This window comes from Chiloscyllium punctatum, chromosome 9 (genome assembly GCF_047496795.1).
Source record: "Chiloscyllium punctatum isolate Juve2018m chromosome 9, sChiPun1.3, whole genome shotgun sequence".
NCBI classification, from domain to species: domain Eukaryota; kingdom Metazoa; phylum Chordata; class Chondrichthyes; order Orectolobiformes; family Hemiscylliidae; genus Chiloscyllium; species Chiloscyllium punctatum.
In genome coordinates, this window is record NC_092747.1 from 125,908,727 (window position 1) to 125,926,476 (window position 17,750).

General features: G+C 39.7%; 1 protein-coding gene across 5 annotated transcripts in view; it reads left to right on the top strand.

Annotated features, from left to right (window-relative positions):
* The window catches only part of tpp2 (tripeptidyl peptidase 2), a 102,148-nt gene that overhangs the window by 23,579 nt on the left and 60,819 nt on the right, over positions 1 to 17,750 (top strand). For all 5 annotated transcript variants that reach the window (XR_011961582.1, XM_072578199.1, XM_072578200.1 and 2 more), the window contains exons 5-11: positions 2,003 to 2,127; positions 2,446 to 2,609; positions 4,046 to 4,200; positions 6,543 to 6,619; positions 8,534 to 8,661; positions 10,126 to 10,225; positions 12,375 to 12,523. Coding sequence is in view for 4 of the 5 variants with exons in the window: in XM_072578199.1 (XP_072434300.1) it covers positions 2,003 to 2,127; positions 2,446 to 2,609; positions 4,046 to 4,200; positions 6,543 to 6,619; positions 8,534 to 8,661; positions 10,126 to 10,225; positions 12,375 to 12,523 (898 nt within the window). In the remaining variant the exon portion in view is untranslated. The remainder of the gene's footprint in view (positions 1 to 2,002; positions 2,128 to 2,445; positions 2,610 to 4,045; positions 4,201 to 6,542; positions 6,620 to 8,533; positions 8,662 to 10,125; positions 10,226 to 12,374; positions 12,524 to 17,750) is intronic.

Genomic DNA, 17,750 nt, shown 5'->3' on the forward strand with positions numbered 1-17,750 from the left:
TGTATCAAAAAAGGAAGAGATTAGCAAAAGTAAACATATGTTCTTTACAGGCATGCAGGAGAAGCAAAAAGACCGTTAGCAGACTGCATACATCGCTATGCTTTCTTAACATATGGAACTTTGTCTTGAAGCTTTTCCCTGTCTGGCTGCATCTTTGTCACTACAAAGCTGCAAAAACAATTAGTTTTCTTAAGTGTTTTCTTCTCACCTGGAGCTTCATATCCAACAATGTTTTAATAATTGTGAAAAATTGTGAAAAAAAACAGCAGCTATGACAATCTGCAACTTTGTAAATAGAGCAACCAATAATATTCTTTTTAAAAAATTGGTTGTTTTGCTCTAATTAAAAAGAGAAAAATTAAAGCAGTCAGTGTCATGTCAACAATTCTCAATGAACATGTTGAGTGCAGGTAAAAGGCCAGAGGGAAGGATCATGGTGGATAGTGTGTGTTGGTGGTGGGTGAAGGGGTCTATGGGATGGGAAGAGGATTGCTGTCCAAAGAGAGAAGAGTTCAGTGTCACTACTTACCTGAAATTTATTGAGGCGGGGATGCAAAAGGCTAAAACTGAGATCTTTGCTGAGTACCGTACATCCAGCATCAGGGAGCAGAAGGTCAGAAGGAATAGTAAATCCCAACAAGTGGTGGATCAGGAGAAAAGATGGAAACCGAGGGGAGGGGAAGGGAACAGTGTTCCAGAGGATTGTGGGTATTTGCGTTGTTCCAGCTTGAGTTCCTTAATGCCTAAAACTAAAGAGAAAATGTTTCTCATTGCAATGAGCCAGATAGTGAAGTGAAAATGGGGACAGGACAGCTCCGAGCTCGCGTGAGACGGTGCTGATAAAGATAGAGATTGAAAGTGTGCATGTGGTAACTGGTGGCACTAGGTGAGGATTTCACTATGCGGTGAGAGCAGCTGCCTGATGAACATTGAACATCATGGGGATTCCTGCCATCCTGGGTGGATTCAAAACATGAAGGCTGTCACTTCAGTCAGAATCCCCCTGGGGTGAATCTGAACTCGGAGGCAATCACTGAGGAATGTGATGTGTCTGTGGGCGCATGTTTTGGCAAACCATTTGTCAAATGCTAGGAGAGAAAATGAAAGTAACAACAGAGAACAAGAAGTAAGGTTAAAATGGCAATCCTGTCAGAGGAGTATCAAGCTGGACGTACTTGGAAGAGATGTGGCAGTGAGTTAAACACTAAAATAAAACAAAAGAACTGTGGATGCTGAGAACTGAAATAAAAACCTATTGCTGGAGAAACTCTGCAGGTCTTGTGGGAAGAAAGCAAAGTTAACATTTTGGGTCCAGTGAAGCTTCATCAGAATGATTAAGAAATTGGAAGCAAAATTAATAAACCTCTCCAAATGTGAACAAGAGAGGGAAGCATCACTCACCATGCTATTGATATACCAGAGAAAGAATTGTGGGTAGGGGCCACAGTAGGACTGAAACAAGGAATGTTCCACACACCCCACAAAGACAGGCATTACTGGGGCTCATGCGTGGATCCATGGCTGCGTCTTTGATCTGAAAAGAGTGGGAGGAGTTAAACAGGTTGTTCCAAGTGAGGATAAGTTTGGCCAGATGGAAGTGCATGGTGGTGGAGGCTAGGAAATTGTAGTACTGGTGCTGAAACCAAAGTGGGGGGGTTGGCGGGGTGGGGGTAATGGGAAGAAGTGAGTGGATGGATGGAGACAGAGCCCAGACACACAGAGAAATTTCTAAGGGGTAGGTAAACAAGGTATTTGCCACCTCCCCCCACCTCACCCTGCCAGGAGGTACTTAGATCTCCATAGTTGAGGCCATAAACCTTTGAGATCAAACTGTCTTCACCTTGTTGCAGATAATGGCCCAGTTGATTGTTGTTCTATGTGCTTAATGTTCAAATGACAACCAAACAAATATTGTTTAACTGGCCAACCCTATTTGAAAATATCGATAAACCATTAGCTGACTAAACCACCATGTTTAATACCACATTATTACTTTGTGAAGGCAGAAAAGATGCAGCGAGAAGAGCTTCAAACGCAGGTGGAATTGCTGAATTCCATGGAGAAAAAATACAGTGACCTGGGTCCTGCGTTTGACTGCCTAGTGTGGCATGATGGTGAAACATGGAGGTAACCACTGAAATGATCCTGAAAACTCTGAATAACACGATGGAATAGCCTCTTGCTATTGCTAAAGCATCCCAGATATTAAGAGTCATGACTTAATGCTATGAAATAATAAGTAATCTTTGTGTTTGATGCTGCATACCTCTTCTCGAGTCATTTGTAACTTTAGGTTAATAATTTGTTGTTGAATGTAACTTAAACGTTTTTGTGAGAATAACAGAACTGATTTAACAAGTTTCATTATCCATAATTGAATTTTATTCAAATGGTGTTATTGTAGTTTATAAATATTTCCCATGGATTATAACCATTTGTTTTTAGAGCCTGTGTGGACACAAGTGAATGTGGGGATCTCTGTAGCTGTACTGTACTGAGGAATTACAGTGAAGCACAGGAGTTTGCCTCATTGGGGATATCTGAGATGCTCAACTACTCTATCAATATTTATGATGAAGGCAATACACTCTGTATTGTGACCAGTGGAGGTAAGATTTTATTTCCTGACTCTAGCATAATGGTAATTTCACTGGACTAGTTGTAATTCAGAGGTTGGAACTAATTCTTGGGATGTGTTTTCAGATCCCACCATAGCAGCTGGTGGAATTTCAATTCGGTTAATTGATAAATCTGCAACTGCATGTCCAGTGACTATAAAACTATCATCAATTGTTGTAAAAGCCCATCTGGGTCACTAATGTTCTTCAGGGAAGAAGTGTGCTATCTTTGCTTGGCCCACACGTGACTCCAGACCCACAGCAATGTGGTTAATTCTTCCCTCTGAAGTGACAAATTAAGCCATTACATTCAAGGGCAGTCATGAATGGGCAACAAGTACTGACCCTGCCATTGTTGCCCACATCCCATGAAAGGACAGGTAAAAGGTAGAAATTTCAATAAATAGAATGTGTAAGTACAGAGGAAAGTGTATGTACTTTGGAGCAAGCAGAAGCTCTGTGTGGATTTCTTAGTTTTTTAAATGTTGTAATTGTACCAGCCTCCACCATCTGCTCTGGCAGCTCATTCCATGCATGCACCACCTTCTGTGTGACAAAGTTGCCCCTTAGGTCCCTTTTTAAATCTTTCAACTGAAACGTCTGCCCTGTAGTTTTGGACTCCCCTACCGTGGGGAAAAGACCTTGGCTATTCACCTTATCCACGCTCTTCATGATTTTATAAATCTCTATAAGTTCACCCCCACAGCCTCTGTGCCTCCCAGAAAACAGCTCCAGCCTATTCAGCCTCTCCGTATAGCTCAAACCCTCCAACCCTGGAAACATCCATGTCAATCTTCTGAATTCTTTCAACTTTAACAACACCCTTCCTATAGCAGGGAGACTGTAATTAGATGCAGTATTCCAAAAGTGGCCTCACCAATGTCCTGTACAGTCTGTGACAATAAAATCTAAATCTAAACTAATACTTGATTATTTGCCATACTATAATGATGTAGGCAATCTAAATTAAAGAACCATAATTTATGAAATATATGTACTCACTCCTATTGGGATGCCCAGCAACAGAATTGAAAAGTGAGTAGGAAATGGACTTTGGCCCATCCTTTTCCATCAGTTCAAGAATACAATATAGCATCATCAGTGCTACCAGGACTTTCACTGTTGTAATGGAATTCCGTTTGAAATGTTGATCACTGTTTACCTCAAGAAGACCCTCTTGATAGTTCTCAATTTGTCTTTGATCATTTGGAACTTGTGTACCTGTAGACACACATTTGGGTGTGCACTTCTCATACATTTCTAACATTAAAGCAATTTTATGAAATTGTAGACACTTACATGTTACATATACCTGATAATTGTGTAAATATTGTCTGTTAAGCAAACCACTGGGTGAACTGCACTGTTCGCTGACTTCTTGCCAGTAGAAGTTGATATGCCTTTCTGACAGCTTGTGTTGTTGACAGGAGCCCACGGGACACATGTAGCTAGTATAGCTGCAGGCTTCTTTCCAAATGATCCCGAACGAAACGGCATAGCACCTGGAGCTCAGATTCTGGCAGTGAAGATTGGTGATACTCGACTTAGCACAATGGAAACTGGAACAGGCTTGATCAGAGCTGTAAGCACTTACTTAGCACCCACTTTCAATTCAGCAGTATTAACCTTTGATGATTCAAACTATTAATGATAGGCTATTTCCTACATTTTGACTTTGATTTTCTATTTTGGTTAAACTGAAGGCCAGAAAAGGAGCACTGTTACTCTGAAAGTGTACTATAGGTACCTAATCAGCCATAAGGAGTTGGAAGAGCAAATATGTCAGCAAGTTGCTGGAATATGCAGAAGCAAAGAGCACTACTAGATTTCAACTGCATTGATATAAATTGGGAGAAATTATTTTGTTAAAAGTCAAAGGTGATACAGAATTCTCAAAATCTATTCAGGAGAACCGTTCAAGTCAGTACATAGGATGCCCAATGAGACAGCAGGCAAAACAGTTAATTATTTGTTCATTTTCCCGATATGTCCTTGTCCTTAAAAAGTCAGTGAGAAAACTGGCCAACTGACCACTGATGTATCCATGGCAAAATCCAAACTAAACAATACTTTGCTTTTTGTTTTTCCTGCCAAAGTGAGCAACTTGACATTGTTCCATATTATGCTCCATCTGCCAGATTTTCTCCCAATCTCTGAACCTATGTATCCTTCTGCAAACTGCTTATGCCTTCTTTACAATGTACTTTCCTACTTACCCTTGTGCTTTCTACAAATTTAGCTAACATGCCTTCACTTCCCTTGTTTACTCTTTTTTTTAAAAATTCTGTTCAGATATGTTATTATTGTACACCTCTTGAGCCTGTTGTTCTTGAAACTGGGTCCCCTGGCTCAGAGGTAGGGACAGTACCATTGTGCCATAAGAGCTAACCCCCCCCTTGTCTAAGTTGGAATTCGCACGACACCAGGTTATAGCCCAACAGGTTTATTTGAAATCACCAACTTTCAGAGTGCTGTTCCTTCGTTAAGTCTTCACCTGATGAAGGACCAGTGCTCCAAACACTTGTGATTTCAAATAAACCTGTTGGACTATAATCAGGTGTCGTATGACTTCTGACTTTGTCCACCTCAGTCCAATACCAGCACCTCCCTGTCATGTCTGTTTTCGTCTAGAAATTTTTAATCAGCCTGTTAGGAGATTTTATCATACACATTTGAAACAGGTGGGATTTGATCCTTGGTCTACTGATCCAGAGCTGGAATATTATCATTGTGCCAGAGACTCTTCTTGTTAGACCTTCCCTTGTCTAAGTAATTAATCTTAATTGTAAAAATGCTAAGGGCCTAACTCCACTGGTCACATCCTGTTAATCGGAAATCCTTTTCTGCATGCTCTGTTTTCTGCCATCCAGCCATTCTTCGATGGATTGAAGTGTGGAATGGGTAGGAGGAACGTTCAGTAATTTCTGTTTCACAGAGATGTCTGTAACTAGGCGTCGATTTAAAGTAATGGGTAGAGGAATCGGAGGATTGTGAAGGAGGATTTTCTTTTTCCCTTCCAGGGGTAATGGGGCTCTTGATCTCAATGTCTTAAAGTGTGGTGGAGGCAGGAAACTTCATCACATTAAAGAAAACTGAGATATGGATTTGGAAGTGCTGTAGCTTACAACACTGTGGATCAAGAGGTGATATGTGGGATTATGCTGGATAGCACCTTTTCAACCAGCATGGCCATGATGTGCCATGTATCTTTCCACATTTCTCCAGAGCAGCATTAAGATTTAGCATCTCATTCAATGGACAGCAACTCTAGCAGTTCAACATTTTCAAAGTTCTGTGCTGAAATATCCAACCAAATTACATTCAAGACGCTACCAATGTCTCAGAATGAATTTCATGAGCTTGTTATATTATTTAAAATTATAAAAGTAAAAATCTTTATAAATTAAGTGGAGTTAGGTTGATATTCTTTCAGGAAAGTCACTTGCAAGTTCACAATTCATTCATTCATTCTTGTTTTGGAAAATACACAAGAAAGAAAGTTCTACATAACATTCCTGTGATCTTTTTTCACAACACCTGATTGCCTTATATAAAACTATTAAGCCTTCTACCTATCCTGCCAATAGATAGGAACATAGGAAGACGAGTAGGCCATTCAGCCCCTCAAGCCTGTTCCACCATTCAGTGAGATCATGGCTGACTTGTGGCCGAACTCCATTTACCTGCTTTTGGCCCATCTCCCTTACTACCTTTGCTTAACAAAAACAAATTATCTCTCTCAGATTTAAAATTAACAACTGATCCAGCATCCAAACCTCTCACACCCTTTGTGTGTAGAAGTGCTTCCTAACATCTCTCCTGAACCGCCTGGCCTTAATTCTCAGACTATGCCCCCTGGTTGTAGAATCCCCAACCAGTAGAAATAGTTTATTTTTATCTACCCTGTCTTCTCATGTCTTCCAGATGATTGAAGCAATAAAATATAAATGTGATCTTGTAAACTACAGCTATGGTGAAGCTACCCATTGGCCCAATTCAGGGTGAGTACCATTGATCAGTGTTTTGCTAATACCAGAATCGAATATATCGAAACATAAATCAGTGCAATGACATGCATGTCCTTACTGTGGAATCAAATTTGACAGACAATGGGTTTGGATCGTTCCTGGAAAATGAAAACAAATTACCATTAAGGTGATGCCATGAGATTTATTTGAACCAGTGATGGTAGAATGCTAGATGTTACAAGGTGGTCCTCCATTACTTAGAATGGACATTGATTTACATCAATCAAACAGCACCAACCACTAGACATCTTCATGAACATTTATTTCAGGATCAGCAACAAAAAAAAAACTATGGGGTGGTTCGTGGGATTTGAAACAAAAACTGAAAATGCTGGAAATACTCCTGTAGAGTAGAATCATGGAATCCCTACACTGTGGAAATAGGCCATTTGGCCCAACAAATCCACCCCTCTGAAGAGTATTCCCACCCAGACCCATTCTCCAACCTTATTACTTTACATTTCTCCTGATTAATGCACCTAACCTACACATCCCTGAACATGATGGGCAACTTAACATGGCCAATTCATCTAACCTGCAGACCTTGGATTGTGGGACGAGACCAGAGCACCTGGAGGAAACCCACACAGACACTGGGAGAATGTGCAAACTCCACACACATTCGCCCGAGGCTGGAATTGAACCCAAATCCCTGGCACTATGAGGCAGCAGTGCTCACTATTGAGACACCATGCCGCCCATAAATCGCTTGTGATGATACATTATACTTGTCAAACATGACAATCAGAATATTAAGGTTTAATCCATTGACACATAAGTATTTAGGAAATCTTGAATCATACACAGCTACTAGAAGTAAACTAGAAACCTTGTATTTCAGTGCTGTGTTTTGTGATGAATCTAATGAGGAGTTGGTTGTGATAGATCCATGGATGATGACGGTAATATGAGTTATTGAGAATTAAAATATGTGCAGGTCAATTGGTAGGTACTTGGCTGACATATATTCCACAACAGTCTATGGTAGGAGGTTAAGGGGTGACCTTTATAGATGTTTATAAAATCATGAGGGGCATAGATAAAATGAATAGCAAGACTCTTTTCCTTAGGGTAGGAGAGTTCATTTCTATAGGGCATATTTTTTATGGTGAAAGAAGAAAAGTGTTAAAAAAATGAGCATCTTTTTTACACAGAGTGGTTCGTATGTGGAATGAACTGCCAGGGGAAGTGGGGAGGCAGCTACAGTTGCAACATTTAAAAGACATTTGGATAAGTTCATGAATACGCAAGGTTTGGAGGGATATGTACTGAATGCTGGCAAATGGGACTAGTTTGGTTTGGGAACATGGTCGGTGTGGACTAGTTGGACTGAAGGATCTGGTTCCATGTTGTATGACTTACTGACTGTGATCAGAATGTGATCAGGATCTGTGGACTGCAAAAGTGGAGTGAACGAGCAGAAAATAAGAAATTACTGTGATTGAATCAAGAAGGACTTCTTGTGTTTTAAAAAAAAACCTTCACAACCCTCTGAAAGTACAAAATTGAGATCTTGTCACCATAGTTCCAACAGGCACACAATTGGATTTGGAACCAGAGCTTAATTTGGATTATTCAGTGAAATAAAGACCAGAGTGCTTGTGATTGTGAAGTTTTGGTGACTGTCAATAACTGAGGAGGAGTTAATGAGAGAGACAAAACAGAGGGGATTGTCTAGTTGAAGAGAATTTAAAGTTAATTCTGTGATAAAGTTCAACAAACTTTGCAACTGGATTTGTCCTGAAAAATGCTTGTATATTATACTTTAAACAAAAGGAAGACTTGAGGGTTTTGAAGAGAGACTTAGAAGTTTAATTGTTAGAGTGGTCAGTCCCAGAGCTGAAAATGATTCTCCTGAACTTTGTTTTATTCAATTGGCTCTTTCAGATGCATTTGTGAAGTAATCAATGAAGCAGTATTGAAGCACAACATTATTTATGTATCAAGTGCAGGCAATAATGGACCTTGCCTTTCCACTGTAGGGTGTCCAGGTGGAACTACATCCAGTGTCATTGGTAAGAACTGGTTTTACTTAACTTCTTTATGACTATACCCAAAGGTATTTTTTAAAAAACCCTTCCACCAATTTTCTCCCCTTTCCAAAAAGGCCAATCCCTGAAGTTCCACAGCCGTTACCAGGTGCTTTCTGTACCTCAGTTGGTTTGAACCGAAAACTACTGACCACCTACTTTTTGTATTCATTTGCATATCCATGCTTTGCATCCAGAGTTCCATTCGACTGAATTTTAGACCTTTCATGTATGGTCATTGTATCCCAATATGTATATATCTTGTCAGCGTTGCGTAGATGAATATTGTTTGATTTATGAATCAGCAGTGTTAGTCACAAGGCTAAGAAAAATCATGTAAAAAGTCTGCTCAAAAATAAAATTTCTTTGGTTATCCAACTAGCATTGATTATGAGAAATAAGGCATTGTGCAATGTTGGATTGCATAACTTAATGTTTATTCATTTATATTCTAGTATGACTGACACACTTGTCTGTTGTCAATTTGTTTAATCTATACAATTGTTGTTAAAGGGTAAGTCAGTTATTAATCTGATTCCTCAATGAATATTTAAAAAGATAATAGATACAATCTTCAGCATTATTCTGAAGTCTTCCTTGACCTGAACCATTTAATTCTGCAGATTGAGAGAACATATATTGGATGTGGCATACTATGGGAATCACTTTTACTTGCATGTATCAGTAGGTTTGATTGGTCTATTTAGCTGTGAGTTTTTTTTTATTGTATTACCGTTTTTCCACTATCACATTTTTTTTGATGTAATATCAAGGCAAACCTACATTAAAGGATTACTATTAATTTAGAAACAATATGATTATATAATTTAATTAATTCTCCCAATTTGTGCCAATGACTTTGTGGGCGGCACGGTGGCACAGTGGTTAGCACTGCTGCCTCACAGTGCCAGAGACCTGGGTTCAATTCCTGCCTCAGGTGACTATGACTATGTGGAGTTTGCACGTTCTCCCCGTGTCTGCGTGGGTTTCCTCCAGGTGCTCAGGTTTCCTCCCACAGTCCAAAAGATGTGCAGGTCAGGTGAATTGGCCATGCTAAATTGCCTGTAGTATTAAGTGAAGGGGTAAATGTAGGGGTATGGGTGGGTTACGCTTCGGCGGGTTGGTGTGGACTTGTTGGGCCGAAGGGCCTGTTTCCACACTGTAGTGTAATGTAATGTAATCTCAAGTAGTTAATGTTCCACAAAACTATAAGTTTGGTAAGAGTTGTTCCACCATTGCATAACATAATTTTCAAATTACAAGTTGCCAGAGGCAGTGGTAGAGACTGTTAAAGTTACAATATTTAAAAGACATTTGGACAGTTAATATAGAGTGATATAGACCAAACACAGCCAAAGGGTACTAGCTCAGTTTAGGAAATTAATTTTTATCAACGAGGTGTTTCCATGCTGTCTACCTCGATGACTCGATAATCATATTTAACTACAGGGGTTGGTGCATATGTCTCACCTGACATGATGGTTGCTGAATACTCCTTGCGAGAGAAGTTGCCTGCCAACCAATATACCTGGTCTTCAAGAGGACCTTGGTAAGTAATGTCTGTGTTAGTCAATCTTTTGGCTTTTAAACAAACTTTTATGGTGAATAGCATATCAGTAGCTCTTAATTCTTGAGTAATCATAAGAATAGTGTAAATTAATTTAAAAAGATCTTTTTATTTTTCATTTCTCCACCTGACTCTTTTTAGTCTTATTTACCTTGAGCTTGTGTTGTGTACTATTAGTAATAAATACATTAACCTATTTTTATGAAATTCCTTTGTTCAGCTTTAATTGAGACATTAACTCATCATTTTAAATAGCGTCATTTTAAGGCTGTATTTAAAAGTTTTGTATTTGTTTATACTTAAAAGCCATTTGTGTTCAGTCAAAGGAAGTAATTCTAAATATAGGATAAAGTAATTCTAATTTTCTTTCTGAGAAGAAATAAGTTCTCAAGGGCTGATGTCAGTTCAAACTTAAGTTTTGTGTGTTTAGGAGTGTTCTTCAAATATCTGCTGTTTTAAAGTGTAACATAAAACCATGCTGTTAAGAATTTTCTATTAAAGATTAAAGTATGTGTTCTATTGAGCACCTCTGTTAATGATCCAATTGAAATTAATCTGCACTGGGAGAGCTTTTTTGTTGCTTTGATCATGAGATGGGTGTGGCTAGCCAGACCAGCATTTATTCTAGTTTTGCTTTAAATTGAATTAAAGTTTCACCATTCAGACCCATATCCAGGATAACTTGCTTGGGCTTCTGGATTTAGTAAAGTCGCCAAAGTCTCAACAGACCATGAGGCTGCTCTCTTATTAGAGTGAGGTGACTGGTAGTGGATGAGGTCATAAAACCTCAAGCAAGGGGCAAAGTTCAGCAGGCAGGACCTTCATGGTGACTTCAGTTGGTGTGAGAATTGAACCCATGCTGTTGGTGTCACTCTGTATCACAAACAGCCAGCTGAGCTAACAGGCCCTGTCTGGATTGCCACTCCAGTGACATTACCAATATGTTACTGCCTCCCCCATGTTAAAATGTGTTTGTTTATGGAATGCAATCAGAATTTGCTTTCACTCTGGTAACTTTAGAATGTGCAGAGGAGGGCCAAGGTGAAGTTAGATATTTTCCAATCAACCAGTTCAGACGTGTTATTGAACCCAAGCCACCTGGTCCAGAGGTAAGGATGTTACCACTGCACTACAGGAGTCTTACACCAAGGTGAAATTATACTCCATTCAATGCTAAATTTTAGAAATGTGTTATTGCCTCCTCCAGAGGATCCTATACCACTTCATTCAAGGTTACACTGCGACTTTAGCATTAGGATTTTCAAAATAGACTACCTCTTCTGGATTAGCTAGATCATAGAAAGTAAAAGAATATTACTTTTAGGGCAAAAGCAGTCTGCAATAAATTTCAGCTCAAAATAAAGGCTTCATGCTCTGATATTACAAGACTGGATACTCAACAGAAAACTTTCAAAATGAAATTTTGTATTAATAAATGACATGGTACCTTGAGAACTTTCTGTGTCAGCACTGCTCTGAAATTATTCTGAAAACATTGTGGTTAAATTTTATGGTTATAATTTATCTGGTGAACTTCTGATGCTACCAAATTGGCAGGTGAAAGTGTGCCACTAATTAAGGGTCAGATTTCAAGTCTTAAGTGGCCTGAAAGTGAGTTTTTCTGTTCTGTGCAATGTTTTGTATTTGCTCATGGATCATGGGCATCAGTGTCAAATCCAGCATTTATCACCAGTCTGTATTTGGTCTTGAAAACTCACTGTACTGAGTTGCTATCGCCCTTGCAGTGAAGACACTCTGACATCACTGTTCGGCAGAGATCTCTAGGATTTTGACCAGTAATGTTTGAAGAAAACAATGATGGAGGTGTGAGATTTCGAAGGGAACTTGCATGTGAAGGGGAATTCATTGTGTCTTATAGGACTTAGCTTTCATAAATCAAGCTGACTGCTGAAAGAAGTCTTTGAGAGTTATTGCAGGTTATCCTGTAGCTGGTACATTACCACTGACACTGTAGGGGAGGGAGTGTTTAAAGCAATGAACATTGGCTGCATTAGGGCTACTGAGAGCATCCTGTATAAGTGGAAATTCTTAAGTGACATGACTCAATTTTCCTGCTTGTTCTTAGTCTTTAAAGTGTAGGTTACTAGACTTGTTTAATGTATTCTTTCAGCGCGGATGGAGCTCTGGGAGTGAGTATCAGTGCGCCAGGTGGTGCAATAGCTTCTGTCCCAAACTGGACACTACGTGGAACACAGTTAATGAATGGAACCTCGATGTCTTCTCCAAATGCTTGTGGAGGCATTGCTCTGCTCCTATCAGGTAACAGATAGCTTTGCAATAAATGGCTGAATGATGTGCAGAGATGGAATGTCTTTCTGTCTCAACAAGATTCATCTTATTAAATCTGTTTACCAGAAATATGGGACAAACAGTTCCACTGAATGATCATCAATCTGAAACACTAACTCTGTTTCACTGCACAGTTGCTGCCATAACCTGGTTGCTTGTTTAATGAAGTTTGTTAAATCTGTACATTAAAGGATTAAAATCCATTATTAGTCTGAATTAGTATACTAGTCGCCATATTAATAACAAAGCTCATTTAAATGCAGAAGATCTGTCCTTTAGTTCCTGTTAAGGTGTTGGTCATACTTCACTCACATTAACATGAGCCTTGCTGGCAAGCCCACTATTTGATGTCCATCCATAAATAGCCTTGAGAAGGCAGTGATGTGCCACAGACTTGAACAGTTGCAGTCCCAGTCCCATCGGCGTTGGTATGGTTCCATTGCTGTTTAGGAGGGATTTCCAGAGTGTTGATGCGCCAATTGTGGATGGCAGCCAAGTTAGAATGGTGTGTGGCAGAAGGGAATTTCCCCATTGTGGTGCTCTCATGAATCTGTCTGCATTTGCCCCATCTAATTCATAGAGACTACAGCTTGGAAACAAACAAAAACAGAAAATACTAGGGAACGTCAGCAGGTCTGGCAGCATCTATGGAGAGAAAAAGCAGAGTTAATGTTACAAGTCTGGTGACCTCTCCTCAGAACTGAGAGCAGTTCGAAGAAGGTTATAATGATGATGACCCATTCTCTGAAGTGATTCAAATCATATTCAGGTTAAATGTGTACGGTCAGTATTTGATGCCTATCTCCTGCACTTCAACTCTCACCTCTACTTCAACCATCTCCTCACCCATCACTCAACTGGCATCCACATCCAGAGGATCGTTAGCAGCCATTTCTGTCACCTGTAGCAGGATACCACCACCAGGCACGCAATTCCTTCCCCTCCCTCGTCAGCTTTCTGCGAAGACCGTTCTCTCCGTTCTTAACAGAACCCCACCACCACACACATCCCATGGCACCTTCCCATGCAATTGCAGAAGCTGTAACACCTGTCTGTTTACCTCCTGCCACCTCACTATCCAAGGTTCCAGATGCACCTTCCAGCTAATGATTTATCTGCAATGCATTCAATTTAGTGTACTGTATTCTCTGTTTACAGTGTGGTCTCTACATCGGAAGACAAAACAGACTGGTTGAACATTTTGCAAAGCACTTACATTTTGTAAAAATGATCATGAGCTTCCAGTTTTGACACATCTGCATGTTTCCTGGGCAACATCTCACCACAAACTGGTAGAACAACACCTCATCTTCCACTTTGGGACCTTACAGTCTTCAGGATTCAACATCGAGTTTAACAATTTTAGAGCATGACCATCTCCTTCCTGTCTATTAATTGTCACCCAGGCCTGTCATGAAATGTGTCACCTTCTGCGCAGCCAATCCATTTTCAACTACCTGTAGCCCCCAATATCACCTAACTAGCTTCTCTTCAACGTTGGTTTACTTTCAGCAGTCACTTTGTCAACCTGTCTTTTATTCTTTCTCTCTCTGGACTCCATCTCTACTTACCCATTCATTTCTGTCCCTCCTCTCGCACACCTTCTGGTGCATTCTTTCTGTCTGTGTATGTCTCTGTCTGTCTCTCGCTTGCTCAGGCTCTCTCTCTTTCTTTCTCTGTTTTTCTACAGTTCTGTCTGCAGCATAAATGCTACCTTTCCAAGCAACTATCAGTTTGGAAGAAGGGTCACTGGACTCAAAACGTTAACTCTGTTTCTCTCTTCACTGATGCTGCCAATTCTGCGGAGTATCTCCAATTCTAGTTCTTGGTTGCGTCAGATTTCCAGCACCCGCAGTTCTTTGTTTTATTTGACAGGGTTGAAAGGTGCTTTTGAAGGAGCTTGGCATGTTGTCACAGTGCCTCTCATATATGACATCATTATGTCAATCATAAAGAACCTTTTTGATCATTGGTTTCAGCTGCTGTATTTTGCAGCATACAAGGACGTGTTGGAACCGCAACACTAATATTCCTATCAGTGTTGCAAAAGGATAGAATATTTTGCACTTTGTGTTGAATTTCCATTTCCTTTAATTATAGCAAAATGCTGTTGATGCTGGAAATTTGAAATAAACACATGGGCTTATTGGTTTGCTTGCTGAGCTGGTGGGTTTGTTTTCAGACATTTCATCACCCTGCTAGGTAACATCAGTGGGCTTCCAGTGAAGTGTTGGTGTTCTGTCCCATTTGCTATTTATGTATCTTGGTTTGTGGTGGTGGGTGATATCATTTCCAGTTCTGTTTCTGAGAGGTTGGTAAATGGGGTCCAAATCAATATGTTTGCTAATGGAGTTCCGGTTTAAATGCCAAACCTTTAGAAATTCCTATGTGTGTCTTTGTTTGGCTTGGCTCAAGTTGGATGCATTGTCCCAGTCAAACTGGTGTCCCTCTTCGGCTGTGTATGGATACTAGAGATAATTGATCATGTCTTTTTTGGTAACTAGTTAGTGCTCACGTTTCCTAGTGGCTAGTTTCCTGCCGGTTTGTCTAATGTAATGTTTTTTGCAGTCCTTGCAGGGTAAATCTTCTCGAAGATCTCACAAACACATAAATTCCTGGAGAAACTCAGCAGGTCTGGCAACATCTCTTGTGAGAGAAACAGCGTTAATGTTTTGAGTCCAGTTTGGACTCTGAAGAAATCAGACTGTTTAGAGTCATATCGGACTCAAAACATTAACTCTTTTCCCTGCACTGACGTTGCCAGATCTGCTGAGTTTCTCCAGCAATTTCTGCATTTGTTTCAAAATGCCTTTGCTTTCATCACATCCCCTCAAATATTTTCAATTCTCAGTTTTTATGGTGTTAAAAATATTACATTCAGCATTCACAAAGTGCACTTATTGTTTGGTGCATTTCCAAATATCGCATTCCAAAATGAACTGCTGAATGGAAAGGCCTATGGAAAGTTTTTTATGAGCCACCTGCCCAAGTGTTTTATCTTGGGAATTCTGAAATTCCTTTTGTTTTTTTTTACTGAGCAGAGTTTTAATTTATTTACTGAAGTACAATTTGGATATTCTTTTTGAATGTATAATAGTCACCTTGTTAAGTTGTACATGATTATGCTAGGAATGGAATACTGTGCAATAATCTTCAGTATCAGTCACTGCAAGTCAAGCTAATCACTCACGATCATTCCATTTTCACTAACTGCTATATTTTTCCCAAACTCTGTTTTGTTTCTAACATACTTCATTTTGCTATTATTTCTGTTTTCAGTCTCTCTTTTTCAAGCACCTCCTGTCTGTCGTTTTTGTCTTTTACATACAATGAAAATAATTCAATGAGTCATGATCTACATTTTCAGTTTTGTAGTGTGTTATTTCTTCTTGTTCCCTGCAACCACTTACAGTCAGCCAGGCCATCCTGCTTCATCTGTGAGCTTAACCTTGTATATTTCCATGGCTGCATCTCTAAATGTAATGTGAACATCTCTGCTGATATGGGATTTGCTTTCCCGTGTACTGATGACATCTTGCTTTACCTAATTTTTGGAAATGTCTCCTTGTGCCCCTCTCAGTTTTGCTCTCCCTTTTTCCATCCACAGAACTCATCTCTTAAATGAAGCCTTTGAGTACCCCATCTCATTACTTTCCCTGAGTAGCTTGTTATTTTCCAAATGCCTTCTCTGAAGAGCTTTGAAATTGTATTCATGTTAATGGTCCTATACAAATAGAAGATATACTGGGGTTTTGTGTTCAGTGTCATGTTGTGTGGACTAGATCTGGAGTTAAGCTGAGATTTCAGAGGTGTAATTTGATTTGATTTATTGTTGTCACATGTAAGTACAGTGAAAAGCTCTGTTTTGTGAGCATTACAGGCAGATCATAGCAAACCAAGACATACAGAGCATTGGGTGCCTAGACAGAGCGAGACATACAAGGTTATGGTTGCACAGGAGGCGTACAAAGCAAGATCAACATTAGATTTGAAATTAGAGAGGTCCCTTTAGCAGTCTAATAACGGCAGGGAAGAAGCTGTTCTTGAATGTGTTGGTGCATGTGTTCGAGCCTCTGCATCATTTGCCTAACCAAAGAGGTTGGAAGAGAGTATTACTGGGATTGGGAGGGGTCTTTCGTGATGTTGGCAGCCTTTCCATGGCAGGAGAAGTGTAGATGGAGTATAAAAGGTGTAGTAACTCATTTTTTGAAATCCATAGAACACTTCAAATTTATTTTTAGTATTGGATAATTTAGTTTTATTTAACATGATATTTATCATAATTCACCATGTAATGTTGACTGGTCAACTTTGATATAAATAGAAGACAAATATTTTGAGCCATATTTCAAAAGTGGAAGCATCACCTTTAGAACGCAATGTGCTCACAAAGTAAATTTAGCTGAGTAATTCCATTCATCCAAATCCATCTGCCCATAGGACACTGAATGAGTTATTTGCAAAATATATTGCTGGTCAGATCATGTGTTTTTACTGAATTGCTCTAATGCTTGATGATTTCCTTGTATCTCACCAACAATACTCTGTGATCTGACTATAGCATGGCCTCTCTTCACCTGTACATTACTGTCCCCTTATGATTTAACTTTCTATTTGCAAAAATCAACAATGTGTACTGATGTAGTGAAATTAACGTGATAAAACCTCCCAAAATGATTCACAGGAGACTTATGAAGCAAAATTTAGACAAATCGCTACAAAAGGCACTATTGGAACGCATGACCAATAGCTTGGTCACACCAGTGGACTTCAGGAAACATCTTGGATAGAGAGAGAGGTTTAGAAAGAGAATTCCAGAGCTCAGAACCAAGGTAAACCCAGAAATGGTAGAGCAATTAAAATGGAAGGTACTTAAGATTGTAGGGTCGGGGGCGATGGCAGAGCCAGGGTGAGACATGGAGCAAGGATAAGGATTTTTAAAAAATCAACAAGTTGCTTTAGTGGGGACCAGCACAACTCACTGATGTCAGAGGTGATAAGTGAATAGGATTTAGTGCAAATAAAGATTTGGGCAGCAGAGTTTGCATCACTTCAAGTTAACGGAGAGTACATTGTGAGATACCAGCCTGCAGGGCATTGGAATAGTCAAATTTAGAGGCAACAAAGACAAAGTGAGGGTTTCAGCTGGAACTGAGCTGTGATGGTGGTGAAATCAGGCCATTTTGTGGAGGTGGCT